At 35.2% G+C, this 20,686-nt stretch overlaps 2 protein-coding genes across 2 annotated transcripts in view; both read right to left on the reverse strand.

Annotated features, from left to right (window-relative positions):
• Positions 1–226: 226 nt before the first annotated feature.
• ARL4A (ARF like GTPase 4A) lies at positions 227–3,464 on the reverse strand. Its single transcript, XM_081970135.1, has one exon. The coding sequence runs from the start codon at positions 2,998–3,000 to the stop codon at positions 2,398–2,400; it is 603 nt and encodes a 200-aa protein (XP_081826261.1). The 5' UTR covers positions 3,001–3,464; the 3' UTR covers positions 227–2,397.
• A 5,726-nt stretch (positions 3,465–9,190) lies between these two features.
• SCIN (scinderin) overlaps positions 9,191–20,686 on the reverse strand; it is a 58,042-nt gene continuing 46,546 nt past the window's right edge. The window contains exons 11-16 of the mRNA XM_081971309.1: positions 18,199–18,369; positions 17,031–17,208; positions 16,802–16,923; positions 15,025–15,102; positions 12,589–12,649; positions 9,191–10,515 (exon numbers count right to left, since the gene is read on the reverse strand). Coding sequence (XP_081827435.1) covers positions 10,382–10,515; positions 12,589–12,649; positions 15,025–15,102; positions 16,802–16,923; positions 17,031–17,208; positions 18,199–18,369 — 744 coding nt within the window. The 3' untranslated portion in view covers positions 9,191–10,381. The remainder of the gene's footprint in view (positions 10,516–12,588; positions 12,650–15,024; positions 15,103–16,801; positions 16,924–17,030; positions 17,209–18,198; positions 18,370–20,686) is intronic.

Consider the following 20,686-nt stretch of genomic DNA (forward strand, 5'->3'; position numbering starts at 1 on the left):
ATTGGGTAAGGGAAGAAAACTGCAAAATAACCTCCCCTAAAATTCCAATCTGTAGTTTTAGATGGGCATACTTTTACCAAGCTTCAAAAACAGCACAAATCTGGCTCTATCTTGATCAGTTCCATTGACAATTCAATCTGTAAACAGCAAAAATGTCATTGCTTTAACAAGTTACCAACCTTTGTATCTCAATTTTTGCAGCACAGAAAGTACTAGGACTTTAAAATGCTTTTATGACATAAAATATAGGAGTTTAATTAATGGATGATCTCAGAACCGAAATAGACCACCACTGTTCATAAACATCGTAGCTGCATAAGTAATACTTCCAAGTATTATCAGAAATACATTGCCAAGTTGTGTGCATGGGTCATTTTTAGAGACACAAGAACTAGCCCCCATTTTGTATTCAATTGAATGAGTGACCACAGACTTCAAGGGAAGAAATGAAAAACATTTGTATACTAAGATAAGATTACAGAGAAATGTGCCACACCTTTGGAACAACTAAATTATTCTACAACTTAGTGAGAATATTTATTGTGTATTAAAACTTGTCAGACACTAGAATCACAAAACGGAGACAAGAAATTGTATCAACAATTATATTTCATTGTTATAGACAAAACATAATGCAAATTGCCATTAAAATTCTAATGAGATACCAGTGATTTTTAAAACATTGTCACATTTTACAAATGTCACATGAATAGAATTCAGTTTCATGCAGTCTTAATAAAAAGCAAAATCAACATAATAAAATGTGTTCAACTTCTGTTTCAATGAATTACTTGGAATTGAGTTTATTGAGGTTTAAGAAGTAATCTACATTTCTATAAATATAGACATTAAGTGACTTTTAATGTCACTAGTGCAGATACATATAACCACCATACAAAAGCTCCATTAGAAGCTACTTCAATTCTTTCGAAAAGGATCAGGATTTCTTTTCTTTTTTTAAAAAAAAGCTTACACTTTCAGTATTGGAAAACACTAAAGTGCATTTTTGGTTACCTTCTAACCAGTTTCTGGCTATAAAATTTGATTTTGCAGAAGTTTTTTATTTCTTAACAGTCTGAACATTAGTTAACCCTCCCTATATCTGATCAATAAAATTATACTTTGTTGGTTGTGCTGAAGGAAGGACAAATCTATGTTCTTTTCAAGTTCATTTAGTATTGTAATTATAATTTCTCAAAGCACCAGTAGAGTAATACAGGCTTCACTTTAGCCCTTTGACCTGTTACCCATACCAACTGATTTTTTTTTTGGGGGGGGGGAAATTGTACCAATAAGAAACATGTTTCAATATTACATGTCAAACACTGTTTGCATGACTGTAAACAAGAAAAGCTTAAAGCATAATTAGAGCAGGTGTGTCATCTTTAAACTCTTGTTTTCCACAGTGTCAAAGTTTTCAAGTGTATAAAGATTCAGTACATTCCTAGTACTACAAAAAATTTTTTTTACAAAAACCTGGCAGTACATTTCAACAATATTGGGCATAAAGTATATGTAGCTTTGCTGATGTTAGTTTGACTTATACTGAACCACTATCAAATTTTATTGCCATCAATTTAATCTAAAGGTAATATTGCACTATAAGAATCCTGAAACTCCATATGGTAATAGTTTACATTTGTCTAATTGTTTGGATTTTTTGTTTAAAACATGTCTTCTTGGAACAAATAAGTATGGTCCAAATCTGATTAGTACTGCTTTAAAGATGTACAGCTATTTCTAAATAACTCCTACACACCAAGACATGCTATATTATCAGGAAACTCATCCATATTCTTACATAGTCCATATTGTTTTCTCTATCAAGCTACAAATAATATGACTACCACAATAGTGGTAGTTTAAATCATTTGCGTTCCAAATAGTATTTTAAGAGAAACCAGTTAAAAGCATATACCATTCAACCAATCTTTCACATTCACAGCCTCTTAAATACTGGTTGTCTAGATCTAGACGTTAATAGATATTGTTTTAAAGCTGTATATTCATCTAAACACCCTACTGACACAAGCAGTAAGTGAAAAACTAATGCCTTGAATGCAATTTTCTTGCAAAGGCACTCTCTCAGACATGACTATACCATCAAGCAAACCACTCTTCATTGTTTTATTTGGTTATTTAGATATCCAGATTACATTTACCCACCCATCTGTTTCCTGAACTCTTTGTACTAGGTAACAAGAGAGCTATTTTTTTTTAAAGTAGTAGTGTCCAATTACATATAGAGAAATGATAAAATCATCTGCCCGCAAAACTTCCCACCAGGCTGCATGTTTAATCAATCTGTACAAGATCCAAATGAGCAAGTCTGGTGCTGCTGACTTTTTTTTTTTTGTCAAATACCAAGAAGGAATTCACCCCTACAGTCACAGCAGCTCATCTTTTCTTCTTCTGTTGCCTCAGCATTTTCCTTCGTTTAATTATCATGTCATGCAGTTTCTCCAGTCCTTCTTTAAGACCATCTCCTATTATAGCACAAGTGGGCTGCAGATGCCAGGGAGTGGAAGAGGTCAGCTCGCTGGTTGCCAACATCTTTTCCACCTCCGAAAGCGACAGTGAATGTCTCAAGTCCTGCTTGTTGGCCACAATGAGCACAGGCACTCCCTGGTTCTCTGAAATCCGTGTGATTTTGTGAAGTTCCGTTTTTGCTTCTTCCATTCTTTCCACATCCACGGAATCCACCACGAAAATGATGCCGTCCGTGCAGCGGGTGTAGGACTTCCAAAGGGGCCGCAGCTTCTCTTGGCCTCCGACGTCCCAGAAGTGAAAAGTGACGGTCTTGTGGTTTCCCAGCGTCACCTTGATTTTCTCCGTATTGAAACCTTTAGTGGGCACAGTGTTGACGAATTCGTTAAACTGCAATCGATAGAGAACGGTGGTCTTGCCGGCACAGTCCAGACCCAAGATCACGATGTGGAAGCACTGGAAGGAAGGAAGGCTCGACAGGATCGGCGTCTGCTCCGACAACCCATTCCCCATCGCAGGGGAGGGGCCCGCGGCGAGCAGAGGGCACCAGTCGCCCACTGCTGCCGCCGCCGCAAGACTTCTTCGCCTGTCCCAGGCTCCCAGTGACGATCCTGCTTCCCTGGCAAGCAGACGAACGCAGGGGGTCAGACCAGACAACGACTGCAGGGCAGAAAAAGCAAGCCACGAAAGCAGAAAATCACCATCCGCTGCTCAGCGAAGTCTCGCCGCCTCTTCCCCAGAAGCTCCGAGAAGGTACCTTCCAACGCTGCAGCAAAACCCGCCTGTGCTTCTGGTCGGGCCGCGCCTCCTTACCGTTTCACCCAACCCGTCATGCTTCCCACCCCCGTCGTTCACGCTCCGCTCGCCATTGGATCAAGGCGGCCTTGCCGAGGAAGCTATTGGGCGGCAAAGTAGGAAAACCACTCTGCAGGCTCTGCTCTCCCCTTTCAGTTACTGGCTCCAACAGCCGCCCATCAACCCGATTGCCCAATCTGTTTGAACCTCATTGGTCAAGCTGAAGCGCGTGAAGGCAGGAGGAAGTTGCAACGTTACCTTTCCGGAGCTGACCTGTTCTCTACCCCCGCCTTCTCCCGCCGCTTTTTCCTTCATTCATAGCTGTTGAGAACGGAATGTGCTGCAGTGCCTATCCCTCTTACGCCTTTAACAGAAAGGGAGTTGCCTCCCGTCCTGTTTTCGAGAGGAAGGAAAAAGATCGCTGAAACTGAAGCTGCCTCTTCGGTCTGGCTTTAGATTCCGCCCTCCATTTCTTGCAGGAAACACCCTGCCAGGGCTAAAGAACAACTGTGTCTCTTGGGCGATTTGACATGGCTACTCCTGCCACCCATTGAGATTCATTTCTGGGAGCCTTGCTCGTAATCCTCTTTTCCTTCCTACTTTTCCTTCCTAAATGCGGAAAGAGGGGGAAGTGGGTATCTTCAAGGTTCATGAGGTGAAATGATGACCAGAGGCGCTCTGCCCAACCAGCTTTTCACACTTTACAAGCCCAGTTACATTAGGCGCAATAACCGAAGAGTTCATCCGTTGGCCTTCCCGTGCACTCGTTCCCTAGCAACCGTTTTCAAATAATGCCCTCAATCAACCGGCAAAGAGCCGAAGCAAACGCTTTAGAACTATTAGACTTTCCTCTGCACACACCCCTCCGGCATGTCTTTCCCGAATAGCCCCGCAGCCGCCTCCTCGGAGTTCTCCCCGCTACGCATTCACCTTCCTTAGCGCTTCTTGGCCAGGTCACGTGAATGGCAGACCGGGCGCATTGGCCATTGGTCAATACATTCTTTTGTATTGATCGTATTGAGGCATTCACGCTGCCTTGGTTACCTGATGATTTTCCCGAAAAAATGTTAATTTTTCCTGTTCCTAAAAGAAACTCGCCATGACAGAAAAGCAAACCTACTCGATGAAGAGATTTTAAAATACCCCTTTCCCCTAGCCATGAAAACATATGCCCCCTTAATTCCTACGTAAATAAATGTACAGGGGGTTCTAATTAGAAAATTGGCAATGTTAATTCAGAATTCCACTCACATATATTCATGTTGATAAAAGGCATACCCACAAGAAGTTTCTAAGCCAGAGATTCTTCTCTCTGCTACTTAATTATAATTAACTTTGACAGCCATTCCAATCTTATTCCAGTGTTATTCCAGTTATTAGTACTATAAAGGTAAATGTTCCCCTCGAACATAAGTGTTAGTCGTTGCCGACTCTAGGGAGCAGTGTTCATCTCCATTTCAAAGCCGAAGAGCTAGCACTGTCCAAAGACGTCTCCATGGTCACGTGGCTGGCATGACTAAAGCCGTAGGCACACAGAACGCTGCTACCTTCCCACTAAAGGTGGTTCCTATATTCCCAGTTGTATTTTTGCATGCTTTAGAACTGCTAGGTTGGCAGAAGCTGGGACAAGTAACAGGAGCTCACTAGGAATTTGAACCACCAACCTGCTGACCTTTCTGATCGATAAGATCAACATCCCTTATTAGTACTATAGCCTGGCTTTATTCCTCAAGTCCAGGTTGTCAAATCAAAAGTTATTTAAATTTAACATTGAATTTTGTATGATGTGTATTCATAATGTAGGTGCTGTTGTACCTGCTGTTCCTCACAAGTAAGCTCTCTGCCTCAGCACTTATAGTATGGAACTATAAATCAAAGCTAATCCAGGTTATGTAGTGTGGAATCCCAAATCTTGACTACTTACCCCGGGGTCTAGTTTATAAAATCACAAGATCTCTCAAACCAGTTCTGAGTAATTGCTAAAAGCTAGGCTATTGATTGTGACATGAAAGCAACATATTTTAACAAAATAGGGTATGGAATGAAATCACAAGTATTTATCTAAGGCAGGGGTGTCCAAACTTTTTGCAAGGAGGGCCAGATTTGGTGATGTGAAAATGTGTGGGGCCGATCATTCAGCCTGACATTCTTTGAACCCTTAACATTAAATGCGAATTAACTACCGTATTTTTCGGAGTATAAGACGCACCAAGATTTTGAAGAGGCAAATTTAAAAAAAAGTTTTTGCACTCTCCCAAAACGGCCCATTTTTCGTGAAAACGGGCCTTTTTTTTAAAAGGGCATGAATAGCCCTTAAGAGGCTTCTAGAGTGCTCCTGGGGGCTGGGGGGGGGGCAAAGTTGAGCAAAAAAAGGGCCGTTTTTTGCTCATTTATGCCCTCCACAGTCCTCAGGAGCACTCTGAAAACCTCCTAAAGGCTATGCACAGCCATTTTGGTGAAGGGGGCAGAGTTTTGGGAGGCAAAAAATGCTGTATTCAGTGTATAAGGTGAACCCAGATTTTTAGCCTCTTTTTTGAGGGGGAAAAGATGCATCTTTATACTTTAAAAAATACGGTATTTTATGAAAGACTAAACAAATAACTCCAGTGGAGAGAAGAGGCTGCGGGCTGCTTGCAATTTGAAAAAGGGCCGCATTTGGCCCCCGGGCCGCACTTTGGACATGCCTGATCTAAGGCATTGTGTGTGGTGGGAATAAAAATTTTGCAAAATAGATTGGTATAGTATTTGCAAAGCTCGTAAATCTGCCTGAACTAGTCTTTTCCAAGTTAAATCAATGTTAGATTATATAAAATAATCTATACCTGAATTAAACCAGAATTAAACCGTTTTTAGTCACAAGTCTCTGCTTGCTAAACTAGTTTTTGCTATATGAGTTTTTTTTGGGGGGGGGAATGAAAATATTTAGATTATGAAATAGATATGTTTCTGAGTAAGCCAGTTTTTACGTGTTAGCCTCTTTAACTTAAACCAATATTTGTCATGAAACTATTATGTCTATGTGACATAAATCAGCTTTTGTGGAACAGAATCCTAAGCATTTGAAAGTTTCCGCAGCTTTCATGTATAAAGTCAAAATAGTCTATTAGCTACACTAAGATTGTGTGTGGTATTAAATCAGTCTTTCCAGGCTAGACTAATATTTGTGGCATGAAATTGTATTTGGTTTAAATGATTGCAGTATAAAATCACATATTTCTCCAAGCTAAACTAAATTTCTAAAAGTATTAAACCAAATATCCCCATCATTTATCCATCTTTAAATGATTTTTCTATTTGAAAAAAGGCATCCTTAAATTCAAATCTTGGACCATGCAATTGCAGTACCTTTGTATATTATTTCTGATGCTTCCCTTTTTTCATATAACGTAGCAATTGAGGCAATATGTATTTTTTTTTAAGAATTGGACTGGCAATCTAGACATTTTGGAATATTTTTCCTCATGGATAGAATTCCAAATCTTACGATATTTGGAAGACTGTATGATCCTCCAGTGATTTATATGATTATAAATCACTGGGACCTGATGGATTACATCTGATAGTTCTGAAGGAACTGGTAGATGTTATCTCAGAATCATTTTACCATAGCTTTTAAAAATCCTGGAGCACTAGATAATTACCAGAGGATTGAAAAAGAGCTGATGTGGTTCCCATCTTTAAAAAAAAGTGTGTGTGGGGGGGACAGACCCAGGAAACTACAGACCAATGAGCCTAACATCAATTCTTGAGAATATACTGGAAAAATTAATCAAAAAACAGATCTGTGAACTTCTAGAAACAAAAAAGCTATAATTAGTAACAGGTTTGTTAAAAATAGATTACACCAAATCAATCTTATTTCATTATTTGACAGAATGACTAAATTAGTAGATCAGTTAAATGTTGTAGACATAGTATACTTAGTCTTCAGCAAGGCATTTGACAAAATAGACAACAACCTACTTCTTGGTAAACTAGAAAAATGGATAGACAGCATCATCACCAGTTGGATTTGTAACTGGCTGACAAATGGTACTCAATGAGTAGACTTTAATGGACTAATACTACATTTACATGGAGTGAAGTAAGCAGTGGGGTACTACAAGGTTCTGTCTTAGGCCCAGTATGCTCTTCAATATCTTCATAAATGACTTAGATGAGAGAATAGAAGGGGATCTCATCAAATTTGCAGATGACACTAAGCTGGCAGGAATAGCCAACACCCCAGATGACAAGCTTAGTATTCAAAAAGATATTGAACAATATGTCCTATCCAACAACATGAAATTTAATTTGGATAAATGCAAGGTTTTACGCCTAGGCAGGAAAAACCAAGGGAATAAGTACAGATTAGGCAAACCCTGGCACAAAAGCAATAACTGTGAGAAGGACCTTGAAGTCCTAGTGGATAATCACTTAAACATGAGCCAACAGTTTACAACAGCAGCTAAAAAAGCTAATACAATTATTGGTTGTACAGTACAAATAGAGGCATAGAATCAAAATCACACGAAGCATTAGTACTACTTTATAAATCCTTAGTAAGATTTTATCTAGAGTACTTCATCCAGTTTTAATCATCACATTACAAAAAGATGTCAAGATTTTGGAAAAAGTGCAAAGAGCAGCAATAAAAATGATTAAGAGCCTGGAGACAAAAGCTTATGAATAACTGTTACAATAATTGGTTATGGCCAGTCTAAGGAAAGGGGGACTAGGGCTGACATGATAGCAGAATTCCATGTTTTGAGGGGCTACCACAAAGAAGAGAACAACTTATTTTCCGAAGCACCAAAAGGACCAATACAAGAAACTATTGATGGAAACTAATCAAGGAGAGAAGCAACTAACAGTGCGGACAATTAACCAGTGGAACAACTTGCCTTCAGAAGATGTAGTGCTTCATCCCTGGAGGTTTTTAAGTGGAGACTGGACAGCCACATACCTAAAATGGTATAGGGCTTCCTGTTTAAGCCAGGGGTTGGACTAGAATACCTCCAAGGTCTTTGTTTAGTTCATTTAGTGACTGTTCAAATTTACAACAGTTGAAAAAAGTGACATGACCTTTTTCACAATTATCTTTCCAGACTCCCATAATGACGTGATCAAACTTCAGGCACTTGGCAACTGGTTCGTATTTATGACTGTTACTGTGTCCCACGGTCATGTGATCCCTTTCTGTGACCACCTGGCAAGTAAAGTCAGTGGAGAAGCCAGATTCACTTAAGATTCACTGTGTTACTAACTTATCAACTGCAGTGATTCACTTAATAACTGAGGCAAGAATAGTCGTAAAATGGGGCAAAATTCATTTAACAAATATTTTACTTAACAGTGAGAAATTTTGGGCTCAGTTGTAGTCATTAAGTAAAGTACTATCTGTACTTATTTTCCTGATATAATGTGATACACAGTGATAGACTAAAGTGTAAAGCTTAATAATTGTCTTAAAGTGTTTTTGTTAATATGCCTCTCAGACTTACAATGATAATGGAATGGGTAGAAATTTATACACTGTATTCTGATATAGTTTGGAGAAAACAGATAAAATTAAATGATTATTTCTGCCAAAATAACTAACTATGTATATTTTAAACAAACTCTTTAGAAGATGATCAAGATAATAAACTACCTGAATATGTAAATAAATCAAACATAATTATATAAAAGGAAGGCAACAGTTTAACAATAGTTTTGATTAATTGGCTTTATTATAGGCTTTATTAATTGGAAGAATAAAATTCATATTTAAAATCATATCTCATGTTTAATTTACCATAAGCTTCTCATCAATAAGAAACTGAAAAATTCTCAGTTTTTTATAACATTTATTCATCTTGATCCTTCGTGTTCTCATCAAATATAGTTGGTCATGTCAAGGAAGGGAGAATCATAACTCAAAGCAGGCTTCCATAATGTTTTTTTAATCAGAAACTGAACATATAGTAAATAGATCTAGACATACCAATCCAATTAATAATGCATAAGTTTTGTTTCTCGTAAGTACTACAAGTTCTGGAATGTAAATCATTTCAGAACATATTAAGCTGGAAACAAAAAAATTAATACTACTATTGAGATATATTCTTACAATCAGTAAATACAGGATTACCAGATCAGTGCTGCCAAAATCTCAATAAACAATAGTAACTAACGAGTTTTTCTGTATTTCTTTCACGCCATCTAATGGTCATTACATTGTAATTTTGTGTTTGTGTGAAGGATCATAACAGAACCAAGGTAGATCAGTAAGTTTTTCTAAAATGTTCAGATGTCAACGGAATATAAATAACATTGTTTTTGGCAACTCTTTATTCTGAACAACAGTATATAGATTTCTTCCTACAGAGCTTTATAAGATGCAAAGGTTAGAAGAGTATTTAAATAATTTGGAATATAAACACCAACTATTTTCACTTCCTTTCTTAAGCATTGACAGAAGCTCAGGTATTGCATAGTTGTCTCTTTCAAAAACTGGGAGTTTCCTTGGGTTGTACAATTCTCTGGGTCTTTAAATGTCAGGTTTCAAAAGTTAAGTTGTGATTACTGTCCATGACTTGGCATAAAAATAGATGAAAAATAGATGTTTTATGATTGAAGTATAAGCAAAACTAAAATGACCGCACCAACAGAATGAGTCAGGAGAAAAGTTTGGACAACCAGACCAATCTTTCCTAAATACCTAATTAGAAAGCTATACATTACTGAGCTAGTACTCAATCACACTGGGGTTAATAATAGACAAGCACATAATAAGCCAAGCTAAAGGCAGAAAAGAAGGCTAAGCTATAGAAATTCCATAATGTCTTTTCAGAGTGGAGCTCTGTCAGTGAAATTGACAATGATAGCCCTAAATGTTGCCCAGATATTTTAGATTTCTTTCTTCCCGAACAATGTATTTATGAAAGGACATTTTATAATTATGCTGGGAGCATGTATTTATGCTTGTAGAATGTGACATATGTTTTATTCCCTAAATATACACCCAAGTTTAAGACATGGATCTCAATAATAGTTGTTTTTAATTCCCTTTGCAATCAAAACTATTGGAGAATGTGCAGCTATGATATGTTTTCCATGGTTCAGTGCTTTGCAGTTATTAGTTCATCCATTTGTTGTAATCCCAAGCCAAAAACCAGCCTGTGAATATTGGAGGTTCAAAACCTTGTTTTACAATAACAACTGGAGTCCCTTTATCTCTTCCAGAAGGATCAGTCTCAATGTAGTTTTTGGCTGAAATACATGAAATATATGGGAAATAATACAATAACAATATATCACTGCAAAATAATGTTCTATTTTTAGCTAATTTTGAAATCGCTTTATTTAATTTCTACATGATTCTTCCCCTTAAGAGAATCCTAGAGGCCAAGTGGAGTATGAGAAATCTGGTATAGAGCTATTCTAATAAAATCAATCATGTTTTAAAATAAGATTTTTTTTAAAAAAAATCATTAGATAAATAATCAGCAACATTAAAACAGAATGCTGAACGAGTAATTGTTTTCCTATACACATAAATCTTGAATTGTTTACAATAAATAGGACAATCTGAGGATTAGCCAAACTTCTGAAAAGAGAGTCCCATTACTGGATACCATCACTGAGATGGTCATGCAAACAGAGACAAACATACCAGAGGAACCACAAAGAGGAACTCCCAGCTAATCTTAGAGCACAAGATGGGTGGTATTGAATGAAATTATTTTTAATATATCTAAACCAAACTGCTGTTATTGTGTGTCTTATGTTTTAAGAGAATTATCTATGATAAGCTGGTCCTTTTTATAATTTAAAAATTATCTAATTTTATGAATGTTCAATCACTGAAAGTTCTGACACAACAGTTTAGATTTCAACTTTAATTTTATATTGTCTATGCAAATGCAATTTTAGTATTGTATTTTAATACTGAATAGAATTATTTGTAATTTAAAGAAAAAAATGGTGTGTGTGTGTATGTATGTATGTATATGTGTGTGTGTGTGTGTATGTGTATGCAAATATGCATTGGTATCTGAATCACTGAAATAAATTGGGTTCACACTTCATATTGAATTATGATGGATGGATTTATATATGATACTGAGGCACAAACAATGAATTTAAAATTACAGTACTTTGATTTTATTTGCACAATACATTAAACCAAAACTAAGCAAAATGCACAATACAATCTAGTCTTTCTCCTTTATTGCATTAACCCCTCTTTTACGAAGAATAGGCTGTCCATGACTGGGTTGATGATAAGTTATTGTACTGTTAGGGTGTTGCAGTGGCTGCAACAATCATTCATTCAACACCACTGTAACTTCAGTCATTGAATGAATAATTGTTAAATGAGAACTACATCTATGGTTAAGTGAGAACTACTTCTATTGTGTACTAGCATGTTCTATAAACATAGTTTAAAGGTCTCAACAGTTAAAAAATAGATTCGAACAAATGTCAAGATATTCAGAGCAACAGCCAAAGAAAAAACTTAAAATAATTCATTATAACTACAAAATGCAAGATCGAATAATGAACCAATTAACCGGTGATGCAAAGAGAACTTGCAGTTAAAAGCCATTACACTTCAGTGGTTTTAAAACACAAGCAACCCATCCTTACATAAACTTTATCTTTCAATACCTGTTTTCTTATTATTGAAAAGCCGTTTCAATTAAACCTGTGCCAACCATATAGTTTGAAGGCATCATCATCTCAGTATAGAATCAGTCTCTTGCAGAAGAAACCGGATTAACTGTGGGTTTTCAGGCTTGTATGCAGCTGCATATCAACACTGTGTTTAAAACACTGCAACCATTTGCAAAATACCCAGGATACCATATTTGGAAAGCAAAACCTGAGCAACCTTTAGATGGCAGCAAGCAGGTAGAAAAAGTTACAGTGCTTTGCTACCATATTTTTGTAATACATATTGGATAGGCATTTTAAAAAATAGAAATATGGATTTGCAAAATGGTCTAAATTTAACTAATGAACAACTGAAAAAATATGTAAAAGAAGTGTGATAAAGGATGATTCTGGTTGTACAAACAAATGTGCACCTGCTATTGTCACAAAAATAATTGGTTTATCTTACTCATCATAACATACTGTCTTCTAGGAATAAATATAACTAAATTAGGAATGTACTTGAAAAATGATGTCTTATTGAACTCCTATTTAATATTCTTCTGAATTATTTGCTTTCAATTGTTACGTTGATAGAGAAGTATAAGGTGCATATCTGAAGGGAAACACTGAACTTAAAATATGAGCATACTGCAAATCAATCAACTATTTAGTTTCTTTTCTTACCGGATTTAACTGATTCAGCACGTTCGATTTCGTTAGCATCTTTGCCAATCCAGACAAATACCTTGGAATAACAAGGAAAAGGGGGGGAAAACCCATATATCATCTTTTGAATTTTAGTTTGGAAATCATTCTACAGATGAAGTTAGGAAACTTGTGTCCAGTTTAAACCATTATTTTTTCTCATTTACTAAAACACTACAGGGTGTACTTAACTTACTACCAATTGGGACTGGAATTGCCATTGCTAAGTGAGACTGTCTTTAAGTGAGTCATGACTGACTTTATTACTTGTTGTCATAATCATTAAGTGAATCATCGTAGTTGTTAAGTAAATCACAGTCATTAAACAAATTTGATTTTCCCATTAACTTTGCTCATCAGAAGCCGGCTAGAAAGTTTTCAAATGGCGATCACATGACTGGAAATATTTGCCAGTTGTAAAGCACCCAATTTTTGATCATGTGCCCATGGGGAAACTGATGTTTATAAGTGTGACAGCTAGTTATAAGTCATTTTTTTCAGTGATGACATAATTTTGAATGTTCACTAAATAAGTAGTTATAAATTAAGGATTACTATGCCAACAAATGCATTTTCATGTTTTATTTTAGTACCAAATTGTACATGTATCTTCTTGCATGAAGCATTGTCTGAGTGTTTATTTTACTATGCAAACATATTCTTCCTCCTTACATTTGAAAACCAGGTATTGTTTCATAGCTGACATATTCATTCAAGACTTTCACTTTCCAGGCAATACTTCTCCATTCTAAAAGAGTTCCCTAATTTACTTGATTAATACCCTACCATTTAATAGGATTCTACTGGATAGCTTCCAAAAAGTTAAAAATTATAATAAAACATGAACATACAAACCTACAATACATAAAGCCATAATAAAACAATTAGTATTAAACCACTAAAGATTAAATTCTTGCATAACTCATTTAAAAAAAAGTTTTACTGTGCCAGCCAGCATCTTAAATAAGGATTAGCCATTGACTAAACATAATGGAATTGAGTAATATTTTTTAAAAAACTCCTCTCTCCCAATTTGATTTTAGTATCTAGTGCAAGTTTTTTTTTTAAAAAAATCTTCCATCTTGCATTTCTTCCTCAATCTCATTTTGTCCATTGACATTTCCATATGCAAAGACAATCTCAACCTTACACGGGAAAAGACCCAAATACAACAAAACCAGCATATATATATATATATGTATGTATGTATGTATGTATGTATGTATGTATGTATGTATGTATGTATGTATGTATGTATATATATATATATATATATATATATATATATATATATATATATATATATATATATATATATATATATATATATATATATATATATATACACATACATACATACATACATACATATGGGAAGCAGTATGCTCCCTTCTATATTTGGGCATACCAGGTGCTTTGACATAAGACTTACCATATTTTTTGGAGTATAAGACGCACCAAGGTTTTGAAGAAGCAAATTAAAAAAAAGTTTTTGCATTCAGCAAACCTCCCAAAAATGGCCCGTTTTTCATGAAAATAGGCCCATTTTCCCCCTCAAAAAGGCATGAATAGCCTTTAGGGGGCTTGCAGAGTGCTCCTGGGGGTGCCCCCAAAAATGAGCAAAAACGGGCCCGTTTTTTGCCAAGAAAATTGCATAGCCTTAAGGAGGCTTATAGAGTACTCCTGGGGGCTGGGAGGGCAAAATTGAGCAAAAAAATGGCACGTTGTTCACTCATTTCTGCCTTCCCCAGCCCCCAGGAGCTCTCTGAAAGCCTTCTACAGGCTCTGCACAGCCATTTTGCAAAGGGGGCAGGGTTTCGAGAGGCAAAAATGCTGTATTCAGTGTATTAGATGCACCCAGATTTTCAACCTCTTTTTTGAGGGAAAAAGGTGCGTCTTATACTTTGAAAAATATGGTAATCATTTATTTGGCTCAGCTGATAAGGGAAGAGAGCCTGTGGCTTAGAGGTTAATATACCTGTCTAATATGTAAAAATACCCCAGTTTTGAATCCCAGTAAGGGTATGGCTAGCTGATGAGAGTTAAATAGCTTGATTATATCTTAATCTCATTTATTTAAATAATTCACTTTTTTACATTAAGAAGTTGTGGTTAGGAATGAGCTTAGACTCAAATGGATATAGGCATGTGAATATTACTTTTCACTCTTTTTCTAGATTTTTTTAAAAAACAAACACAGTCATCTAAAAACATAAAATAAGTATTGTAAAAATTGTTTCAACCTTACCCGTTTTCTCTCCTCCTTTTCTATTTGTTGGATAAAGAATTCAAAATGTAATTGCCTATCTTTATTTTAAATGACACATATCTTTGTATCATGTACATATTGTACACTTAGCTCTATACTGTAGTTTCTGTCATACAGAAATCCTCTAGTAAAATAAATTATTTTACCTGATCCCAAGTATCTAACAACATGACATCATCCTCAGCCAAATCTTCCTGAGTGAATTCTCCAGGGACTTCTTCAATCTTTAGGAAATAATATTTTACTGAATCATACATTTCTCTTATAAACACCCATGCTAAACTAAAAGATCTCCTTATTAATTAGATAAGTTAACATCACATTCATATATTTTAATTGGCAGGTGTATAACAAGGAGAAAAAAAGGGAAAAGTAGATAAGACTGCAAAAGCTGAAAAACATAACAACTATAAGGAGGCTACAGATGGTCATAGCCAAATGACATTAGCAATTCAGGTCAAGTAAGGGAAGAAAGTTGTCAAAAGCTAAGTATAATGCTAAATAAACAATAGTTCATGTACCCTGCATGAAGACAGGAGCTTATAGTTAAAAGCAGTACACCAAAATGGCTTAGACTACAAGATTTCCGTAGAAATCTTAGCCAATACACCAGCATATATAATTTCAGATGCATATGTGAAGAAACCCAACAATATGGCACACCTTTTCTTGGCCAATCTAAACAGAGGACAATACATTAAATAAAAATATTCCAATGGCATTATAATTACAGGTTACAATGAACCTGTTTACTGCAAACTATCTTCATAAAAGATCTTAATACAGAATAAATAATAATAAATCTATAACATTAATTGGGCACCAGTTTACTATACTTAAAGAAAAAAATGATTAATTAGCAAATGTTCATGACAAAAACTTTTAGTACAGAACAGTATGTTTTTGTAAATGAGAGCAGATGTGTGTGGGAGTTTGTATTGCACCTGTTACTTGACTCATGATTATAGTATTCTCATTTGATTAGCTGTAATATAAACCTACCAAATGCAGAAACTGCTAAGATGTCCTCTTGCCCCATTTATATCATTAAGAGAATATGCTCACTAGATGTTTCAAATCTTATCATCCTACTTTAAGCAAAGTTCAAAATTAGTGATTTCAAGAGTGTAGAACTGAAATGTAGGCTTGAAATTTCATTAGAAAATCAGAAATATTAACCCTTTATTTTGATAAATTGTGTATGTACAGTAATGGTAAAGGATAAACATGTTTCACTTGTTTTAAATTTTGTTCTGATCATCCTGATCTGATCATAAAGTGTGCAAAGGACTTGCACACTTTAAAATCATCTGCATTTAACTCAAGTTAAATTACTTTTCTTTATTTTTATTTTTCTAGATCAGATGACAGAATTCTTAAACAACGCAATTGTTTTACTATATTTCTAAAGTTCGGTTTTATATAACTCATATGTAGCATGTTGCATACTAAATTCGGAAAGTTTTGAAGCCGTATCACTTTGACCAAGTTTAAATCAATGAACCATATAATAGCATAGTGAATGAAGTTTAAATGTCAACAAGAAGAAAACAATTGAAAATTAATGTATAGTGTCCCAATATTACTCCATCAACCTCAAAGCAGCAACATCTGTGGGAAAGGGATCAAAATAGGCAAAATGATAGTACAGCATTGCAAATGAAATCCTGGTTTTTTGAACATGTATGTAACACTGATGTACATAGAAAAGGAACAAGGTTGTTTCCACCATCATTTTGCTGAGGTACCTCAAGTGCCTGATGCTGTTATGACAAGACCTAATATCTGATTTTTTATAAAATATTCCTTTATATTTTATGCTCCTGCAAAAAAAAATTTATTTACTTAAAACATATTCAAATACATGTATTATGCCCAAGAAATAAACAATCATAGTAAATTGGAAAAAACTCTTAAACTTACTATAAACCTGCCAGTTTTATTAGAACAACCATATAGACGAGGCGGATGGTCTTCTGATTCAGATTCCAAATGGGGTGATGATTGGTATTGTTTTTTTCCACCAAGCGCAGTCCAAAATTCCTCTAAAAAGTAACCACACAAAAATTACCATTCAACATTAAAGACTCTCTTCCTGATTACCATGCCATGCCGAGATTTGTTTTATTTTATTTTATTTTTACACACTCACGGGGTTCATGACCTTCTTCAATTCTTGAAGTTTGACATTTTAGGATACCAGCTACATACTTAGCACCTTTTTCTTCTTCTTTGCTTGCTCCTTTACCAATCCAGATATACCCAGACTTAGTTGGCAGTTTCAAAACAAAAACATCATTGGAATTCAATGAAATTGCATCAACATCAACCTGAGATAAAGAAAAGACAAATTCATTTTTTTCTGTTTGCCCCCATTTCTGAACTTTATATTGTAAGCAAAATAAATTTTTTAAGCTCATATGCTTGAGCTAAGGAGGTAAGTCCTTGAAATCAAATATTATGTAATTGAGACACAAATTGTCATTTATAATCTTAAGAATAACTAGTTCAAAACAAGTTTCCATTACACACACATAAACACACATGCACGCATGCACGCATACACACACTCAAAATAATCATAAAAATAGGAACAGAAAATATATAATAAGTTCAGTGTAACAAGGAAATCAGAAGTGCAACCAGTATTTCATGTACTTTAAATATATCAATATTCTAGGGAAGGACTCTTTTGGCGTGGGGGAGAGAAGATGGGATTTAATTTGTATTTAATCAGACTTGTCCTTAATTTATTAGATTGCAATTTGGAGACAAGTTGGTTTATGGTATTGTAAATTAAAATATGTTATGAAGTAGTATCACAGACACAAGGAACATGGGGAGCTCTTAAGCAAAGAATTGTATTTTCTCAGCTGTACATTCACCTCAATTGTTTTATTCAGTTTCTTATTTTGATTATCTGAGGTGTATTTTGTTCCAGTTTTGTACACATTTGCAATTTTTAATGGATGGATTAGTCTATAGATTTTTAAAAATATTTTCCCCAAAAAAAGAAAGTTGATTTCTTTTGCAAAATTTATCTTTTCTAATACAATTTTATGCATTATTTTTATTGGCTAAAATATCCCAAAATGTATACGGAAATTTGCTCATTGAATGCAAATTAGCTTAAGCTGCAAACTGGATAGATTTCATTAGAATAATTTATAGCAGAAGAAGCATAAATACAAAAGGCATAAAGTTCAAGTCTGAGATAGATCTGAAAGAAAATAATTGGCCTTGATTTTGAACGAACTAACTTTTGTAACTAACTATATTTAGTTATACTGAGAACAAAATTCTGAATGGGACTTTGTTACCTCTACAATCCTGGTGATGGATCCAAGGTTTCTGCGAATTTGGAACAAGCGAGTTGCAGCAGGGGGCACTTGGCCTGTAGCCTTGGAGGTCCCATCCTTATAAATAATGAGTGGCTTATCTTTGAACAAACTCAACAAGTGTGGAGGTTCCTTGCCTTGGCTCACTCTAATCTGCAAAGTATTTTAATATAAAATACAGGATATTTTTACAAGTCTTATATGAGAAAGTCTACTGCCCAGTTCTAGCCTCAACAATAGATCTCCATCACATCTTGGCAGGAATCATTTCTTGAATAATTTAAGCTTTAAAACAAGATTTAAAAAATGTAAGCTTTAAAATAAGATTATAGCAAGTATGTGGTACAGTTATATAACTTTAAGTCTGTTCTCTCTCCCACCATAGAAACAGTATGACATGCTTGTGGCAATTTAAAAAATTCCTTAAGTAAAATTGAGTGAGTGTATCTCTGTGATTCAGGAAGATTTGCATGTAAATTCAGAAGAAAGCAGGGGTGTTTACCACACATAGGAAAACCCTACATCTATTTCAAGAAACCTCTTTAACACTCCCTAAACACTGTCTGTTCTTCAAACATTCCAAAAATAATCTAAATTACATTGTACTAAATTGCTTTGCCAAAAACCTGAGACATATTTTGGACCATTAGCAATATATATGAAGAGCGTTGTACATTTTTCAATCCATATTATTAAAAATGTAAAAAACTGATGTGGCCAAAAAATTAGCACAATAACAAAGAACTTTGGAAAACTGATTTCTAGGTTTTACTAAAAATATTTTTCCTGAAACTATCTTTATCTAGCAGAGGCACTTAATAAAGAATTCTTTCCAACTCTATTACTCCGATCTGTTAATTCTTTCTATGGTCATATATATCCATCCCATCAAGCCAAAAGAAGTCCAGAATAGTTAGGATCTCCTGTCAAGGGCAGGGGGCTGAACTAGACTTCCAAGGTCCCTTCCAACTCAATTATTTCATATTCTATTCTTGTCTGTCTGTCTGTCTGTCTGTCTGTCTGTCTGTCTATCATCTATCTATCTATCTATCTATCTATCTATCTATCTATCTATCTATCTATCTATCAATCATCATCTATTCTTAAAAATATTTGTTCTTTTCTTCCTCCCCCTTCAGAACTATTTTTATGCCCAAAAATGAGCAATCTAGTATCTAACATAGATAAACAGAAAGGTAGGCAGGAAGCAGTCTTTCTCAACTACAGAACTCTGTTCCTGGAAAATATGGATGTTTTCCAAAATATTACTCCTCTTTCAGGCCATTTGTGTACAGTATTTTTATATATCTGTTTGAATACTTTTAAGTAACTTGGTTGGGTTATAGTGCAGTTTCAAAAGGACAATGTGAAGTTGGCTAATTGTACCTTAAAGTGAATCAGTTGTGAGTGGAGGAAAAGAATGATAGGTAGAAACAACACGAGAACAATCTGCATTACAGGTTAGGGAAGAAGTGATTCTTTGTAGACACCATATTTTTTATAGGCACTGAAGACTATCAGAGCTTCCTTCAACAATCTACATTGGGTGCCAGTTTCCTGTAAGTGTTGCAAACATTCAAGCAACATAGCCCCTTGGCCATACACAATAAGTATTATGGATTACTAGGAACTTGAAAAATATACTAATTCCTGGTTTCTCACCAGGACTCCAAAAGTAAGTTGTTCAAGTAGATGGCATATCTCCTCAAAGAGCTTTCCCTGAACTTGGTGGTAGGAGAGGACATGAAGGAATTGAAAAGTGAGCACATACGAGGTTGGATGTTTCCCTACTTGCTACAAATGGCATTTCATCTTGCACAATAAGCCTAGTCTCTATCAATCTTTTAAACACAGTCTTGAGATTTGAGATTACTACAATTTTATTCACACTTCTAGTGTGAAGTTTGCCTTCTATTTGGTTGGTCCTTATATGGTTTAGAATTACTATAGACTCATCCTCCCAACTTGCATTTTGCAAGACAAAAACATTCTTATCCATCATAGTTTTGGTCCAAACTGACTGTAGACACATTTATAATTACTTGATAATTATTAATGTTATGTTTTTCTGGTTTTTAATTGTTATTATCTGGCCTTGTTTTAACTGGTTACATTGTTGTACATAATCCAGAGTCTGACCATGGAGACACTTAATAAATAGTGAAGAGGGTAGCCATGATCTTATGGACATTCCTAGAAAAAGAGCACAATACTATTTAGAATTTAACATTTGGAGAGCTTTATATTTGTTGTAAAAATAGGCAGCAGTGCCATCTGGTGACTAATAACCTAACTGCAGTCTAGATTATTTAGTAAGGATTTTGAAAAATCTGTTTCCTTTTCAAAATCTAATTAGAACATAAAATAATAGCACTGGAGGTCTTCTAGTCCAATCCCCTGCTTGAGCAAGAGATTCGGTACCATTTCAGATAAGTGGCTGTCCAGTCAATTCTTAAAAGCCTCCAGAAAT

The sequence above is a fragment of the Natrix helvetica genome (assembly GCF_964273705.1).
Source record: "Natrix helvetica genome assembly, chromosome: Z".
Lineage (NCBI taxonomy): Eukaryota > Metazoa > Chordata > Lepidosauria > Squamata > Natricidae > Natrix > Natrix helvetica.

Excerpts from the sequence above, each read along its gene's own strand:
- ARL4A (XM_081970135.1), bottom strand. The coding sequence starts at position 3,000 with ATGGGGAATGGGTTGTCGGAGCAGACGCCGATCCTGTCGAGCCTTCCT.